This window comes from Pezoporus wallicus, unplaced genomic scaffold (genome assembly GCF_028554395.1).
Source record: "Pezoporus wallicus isolate ANWC-B61680 ecotype Strahan unplaced genomic scaffold, APGP_CSIRO_Pwel_v1 contig_8693, whole genome shotgun sequence".
Lineage (NCBI taxonomy): Eukaryota > Metazoa > Chordata > Aves > Psittaciformes > Psittacidae > Pezoporus > Pezoporus wallicus.
Genome location: NW_026641814.1, coordinates 701,962 through 707,995, shown reverse-complemented (window position 1 = coordinate 707,995; position 6,034 = coordinate 701,962). Strand labels below are relative to the sequence as shown.

The 6,034-nt window shown below is 42.8% G+C and overlaps 1 protein-coding gene across 1 annotated transcript; it reads left to right on the top strand.

The window, feature by feature from the left end:
* The first annotated feature begins 1,069 nt into the window (after positions 1–1,069).
* HSDL1 (hydroxysteroid dehydrogenase like 1) lies at positions 1,070–5,295 on the top strand. Its single transcript, XM_057425409.1, has 5 exons — positions 1,070–1,146; positions 1,336–1,568; positions 1,988–2,433; positions 4,098–4,322; positions 5,162–5,295. The coding sequence occupies exons 1-5, from the start codon at positions 1,121–1,123 to the stop codon at positions 5,261–5,263; spliced, it is 1,032 nt and encodes a 343-aa protein (XP_057281392.1). The 5' UTR covers positions 1,070–1,120; the 3' UTR covers positions 5,264–5,295.
* Positions 5,296–6,034: the final 739 nt, after the last annotated feature.

Genomic DNA, 6,034 nt, shown 5'->3' with positions numbered 1-6,034 from the left:
GCAGCACTCCCCGCCGTATCTCCCAGACAATAGGAGATGTAAACAGCGACGGAGGTGACGGTTCACCGCAGCCCCAGACACAGCTCCTGAGGCGCATGCAGCCAGATCCCCACCTCAGCCGCACTAACAGCCGATGTCGCCATGGCGACTCAGCGCGCAGACCCACAAGGCCACTCGGCCGCTCCCAGCTGCCCCGCGCAGCGGTGTCGGTGGCGGCGGGAGTACGGCACCGCGGAAGGGCCGGCCACGGCCCCGCGGGTGAGTCTGCCTGGGCCGGTAACAGCCCCGGGAGGGCGGCGGGTTCCTCCCCATGGGCCGTGGCTGGGGGGTGGTTTGCCTCCGTGACAGCCGGGCCTAGGCAGGGGCTGAGGGGGATGCTGAGGCGCCGGGTCAGGCCCCTTTGACGCTGGGGCTGGTGGGAGTGAACACGCCCTGAGCTTGCTGCCCTGCCGGAGGGATGAGGCCTGCGTCCCGGCGTGCACTTGGTCACGGCCCTGACGCCAGTTGGCGGTAGGCTGCCGGCTGCGGCTGTAAATCGGGTGCTACCGAGGAGGCAGTGTTGGGGTTCTGTGCTTGTTTTAGGAAATACTGACCAGTAAAACCTATGTGAGGCTTTTTCTGCTGAAAGCCGGTATGCGGTGTGATATTAACGCACGGCAGTGTGCCGTGGTTCAGGGATTTTCAGTCCCGAGTGCCGCGGATGGTGCTTCTGTCTCTGGGCTTGCTTTGTTTTTCCTGTAGTTTTCTGTGCTTGAAAGAGCCTGTTGTTTCTCCTGTGCTCAGCTCTCCTCCTGGTTTATCCCTGCCTCTTTTGTAGGTTGTACTTAATCTTCCAAAATTAGCTTTATATGTTGATCTGCCCCTATCTGAAAATTTCTTCACTGTCAGAGTGATCAGGTATTGGAACAGGCTTCCCAGGAAACTAGTGGAATCACTGTCCCTGAAAGTGTTAAAAAACTGTGTAGACGAGGCTCTTAGTGACATGGTTTAGTGGTGGCCTTGGCAGTGCTGGGTAATGGTTAGACTTGATGATCTTAAAGGTCTTTTCCAACCTGTGATCTGTGCTTTATTTACAGTATGATTGGTCAGAGCCATTGCAGTATAACTGGTTAACACCTGAATGCTTGAACAAAGGCTAAGGAGCAGGTAAACCACTGAGGATGATGGTAGGTGATATCCACATTTTAGCAGGCTGACTTGTGGCTTTTCTGCATCAAAATGGTGCTCAGACCTCAGGCTACAACATGCTGAATCTCAAAGGTTATCTGTGCAGTCTGAAAAGTTTTTGTGTCCCAAGAAGCAGTTGTAACTTTCTGTGTCTATTTTTTTTTCCAGGCTTATGGTCACCATGGCGGCAGTGGATCGTTTCCACCTCTTGTACAGAGAGATCAGTCGTTCCTGCAGTTTTTACGTAGAGGCCCTGGCTATAGTTGGAGCCTGGTATACAATCAGGAAGTGTATGTCCCTTGCGATTGACACTTACAGCATGCTTAGGTTGCATTTAATTCCAAAGCTGGGCGGTGAGATTGACCTTGTCAAGCGCTATGGAAAATGGGCCGTGGTCACTGGTAAGAGACTGAAGCAGAATATTTGCTTATGTGTATAGCATACTGTGTCATACTGTAAAACTTGGTAGCATATACTGCTGGGTGAACATTCTCTCACAAGCTGGGTGCGTATTACCTCATGTTGTGAGTTACTCTGCATGAGCAGTGACAGTTGTACAGCACCTTACTAAATTAAATTCCTCAGGAGATGGGCAAGCTCAGTGTGTTGACTGACTGCTGGGAAAGAATCACAGAGCAGTTTGTCCCAAAACTTGAAGGTACACCCTGAATATCTACATGTGTAGACAGAGATGCAGACAAGATCCTCTTTTTGTTACGGGGTTTTACGTGCTCAGGTTCTTCTGTAATTGAAGGAACTGTCAAAATAGGAGGCTGGGGCTGCTCTGATTTTCACTTTGGGATTTTATTTTCTCTTACAGGTAGCACAGATGGTATTGGGAAGGCATATGCTGAAGAGCTGGCGAAGCGTGGTGTCAACATTATCTTAATCAGCCGAAACAAAGAGAAGCTGGAGGCTGTATCTAAAAGCATATCTGAAACCTATAAAGTGGAAACAGATTTCATAGTAGCTGACTTCAGCAAGGGTCGTGAGCCTTACCCAGCCATTAAGGAGGCTCTGAAAGACAGAGAAATTGGGATTTTGGTGAATAATACAGGAATGTTTTATTCCTACCCAGACTATTTTACCAGTCTGTCTGAGGATATGCTGTGGGATATGATCAATGTAAATATTGCTTCTGCTAACATGATGACACATATTGTGCTGCCAGGCATGGTAGAGAAGAAGAAAGGTGCAATTGTGAACGTTTCTTCTGCATCATGTTGTCAGCCAACACCAATGTTGACGATCTATGGAGCTTCTAAAGTAAGCTGGGGTGTAACGTTTAATGGTATGCACTGAAAAAGTAGATTATAGCTTGTTTGCATTTGTTTGGTGTTTTTCACATTCAGCAACACTTTCATTTGATTTCACAGTCAGGTTTTCTAGAGATTTTTTCAAATACCAGAGGTGAATGTTACATGTATGATTCAGTAAACTTTCTAACCTCACTGGTGCTCTGAACCACAATACGTACTAGTATTTGGTAGTAAGAGGAGCTATACTCATGCTCAAGCCGCCACTGTGACAAGGGCTGTGGCCAAACGAAGCCACTGCTTCACCTAACACCAAGGGGCAGAAGGCGTCTTATACCGTTGTCTGTACTGTATTTGGGGAAAAGTGAAAGGAACTTCCCTCACTATAATTATTATTCCTGAGGAGATCCAGTCACTCATGCATAGGATGGGGCAGATGTGTGACGCTGGAAGTATGAATGCTTGTGGGGATGCAGATTTACATGGGATGGTCTGCTGTATCCACAAAAGCAGCTGAGATTGTAGATGGGATTTTGCCTAGAAGCAGTGTCTAAAGACAAGTGGTTATTGCTCCCAGCTATCTGTGGCTGCCCTCTCCTGCAGCCTAACCCGTGTGCAGCCTTGCTTCTGAGGTAGTTCTTGTAAGTACTTCCCTTTGCCTGGAGCAAAACCAGCTCTTTAATACCCCAGTGTATAAAACTTGCAGATTTTCTTCAGTGAGGAAACTGTTTTAAAACTCCTGTTGCAAAGTATCTCCCTCCTTTGTTATGCTAAGTGTATGTAGAACTGCACTCTGAGCTAAAACAATTAAAAGGCCTGGATGAAAAAGAACAGAACAAAACCAAATGTATACAAATTTCTTCCTTTAGCTGGCATTATTAATCCAAATCCTGTATCAGCAATACAGTTTAAAGTCTGGCCCCTGAATATTATTACATGGTCATGGCAGTATGAACAAGCTGTTCTAGCATGCTAAGCCTCTGTGCAGTTAACAGCGTATGGTATTGGAAGTGGTTGGATTGTTTTGTTTTCCTAAAGCAGGTGTAAGAGATGCTCTTTCTCAACGGTAACTGGCTTTGCAGCACAGCAGTAGCTTCAGCACAACATCAGTGTTGCTGCCTTGGTAAGACTGAGCTATGCTTGGTTTTCTGTCCGATTCCAGCAATCCCAGTTACCGACTTGTGCGGGGTTTTTGGTGTTTTTTTTTTTTTAATTGTAAAAGTAAAATGAGCTAAATGAGGTAATACAGACGCACATAACTAAATTGATGTTTAATTTTGCATCGAAGGAGTCCCAAGAAGTACTTAACCTAGCTTCTGGGGAAGCTGAATACAAAATGCACTTGTAAATGTGTTGAAGAATGGGACTTCATTTTGTCCTTTTGACAGTAGAATGTATAGTCAGCTTTGGAGTGTCTTTGCAATGCCCCCAGACTAAACAAGGTGTTTTAGATGAAATAAATGTTTCTGTGTTTGTGTTTAAGCAGAATTGTCAGATTCTTTGCCAAATTCACATCAGAGTTAAGTGGTCATTTTGTCCTGCAAGTTACTGTACCGTTGCAGTTGCAGGTTTTTAGCAAACAAATAACAACAAATAGAAATGTTGATAATACTTCAGAAATGTGTATTTTTATACTGGTTATTGCAGTGTCTCTTCCTGCTTTTGTCTTTCTAGACCTACCTGGACTATTTCAGTAGAGCACTACATTATGAGTGTGCCTCAAAAGGAATTTTTGTTCAGAGTTTAACTCCATTTGTCATTTCTAAAATGACATCATGCAGTGGCATGGCATCAAAGAGATCTTTCTTTTTTCCTTCTGCTGAAGAGTATGCAAGTCATGCTGTTTCTACTCTTGGGTTATCTACAAGGACTACTGGTTACTGGAAGCATGCAATAAAGGTAATCTATTAAAATATTTAATGTTTATCAGTAGAAATTAAATAAGCTTCTACTGTTTACTTTCTTAGGAGAATGAATGAAAACTATGCTCATATTCTGAAAAAAGTGCAGTATTTATTGCTGGACTGGAAGGCATTGAGCTGTATTTTCTCACTAATTCTACTTTAGAAAGTTATGCTTGGGCATGCTTTTTTTTAGGATGAGTGAATCCAGTTCCCACTTAATGTGCAGCAAAAAATGGGAGATTTTTTTATTCAGTAGTAGAGAGTATCTCATTTGACTTGGGGTATTGCTGACTGGGTAAGAATTTCACTGTCGTCTCTGCTAACAGAAGTATTTTTTTTCAATCCTACTTTATTGAGTATATTTCTACTTTAAGGGAGAGTGGGTAGAGAGGATGGAATAATAGCAGAAAGAAAAGCCCACATTTTTATTCTAAGCTATCTAAAAGCAGATCCTCCATTTGTTAGCTTTTCATTTTGGAGGGCAGACTCTGGGCTGCAAAGTAATTTTAAACATTGGTCACATCTCATGTGTCCTGCTAGTGGCCTCCTATAGCATTAAGGCAAGCAGAAGGAGTTAAAAGAAGTGAGGATTAGTCCAAAAAGAATAAAACAGACAGGAACAACTTGACAGCTAAAGAAAGTAGACAGTATTGCTGTCGCAAACTTGAACAAAGCATTTCAGGATTTATTTGCAGAACCTAGCTGTGGGCACTACTTCCAAAATGGCTAAAGGTATTCTTTAGTTGTAATTTGAGAAATTTGTTTAATGAAATATATCTTAATCTGTCCCTTTGTTTTTTTTATCTTCTCTTGTCTCCTTGTGTCTCTCCACAGTTCACGTTGGGTGAGCGCCTGCCCGAATGGATCTGGGCATGGCTTGCACTGTATATTTTCAGAATTACACGCAAGGAAGCTTTAACATGCAAAGTGAAATAGGAGTATTCAGATGTCCTTTGGAACGAGTGCTGCCAGAATGTGTAGTGAATGCTGGTGGGCTTACTGTAACTTACCTGTACCTTGCTACATGTAACGTAGACATCAGAAGTCTGGATCCTCTCTGCATGTTGCATGAAACTGCTCTTCTGCTGCTTTCTTGTGTGACAGAGAGCTAATTTTGTTGAGGTCAACGTATGTTCACTTTCTCTTCAAGGCAGGAGAGCAGTTGTCTTTTGTATAGTGCTACATAATTTCAGCTTGCAAAGTTGACTGAATTTGAGAATTCCCCAAATTTTTTAGAAATGCCCCCCCCCCAAACATGACACTGTTCAAAAAGACAAACCCTGTCAACTGTATTGTTTCTTTAACATGTAGTTTTGCAGACTTTTCTGTCTTCTAATGGCAGATGTTTGTGTGTTTTAAGTGTAAATATTGTTGCCTTTGAATTATGTTATTTAAGGAGCTTTTCAAGGTGGATGGCAAAGGACTGTTGCCCTGGGGATAGTTTAAGTGACTGAAGAGGTTTTATAGAGCTGTAAAGGAATTTGGAGATAAGCTTGTATGCTTTCTTATTCAAAGTGTCAATGATCTTGATAATACTTTAAAATACTGCTTCAGCAATCTGAAATACAGCTGAAGAATTGAATGAAGAGCATAAAAATATAAAAACATAATCAGTAAAGAAAATGAAGTAACATTTTCGTTTAAAAATACTGATCAGTTTCCTAAGATGATAATAATAATAATGATAATGATAATAAAAAACTTTAC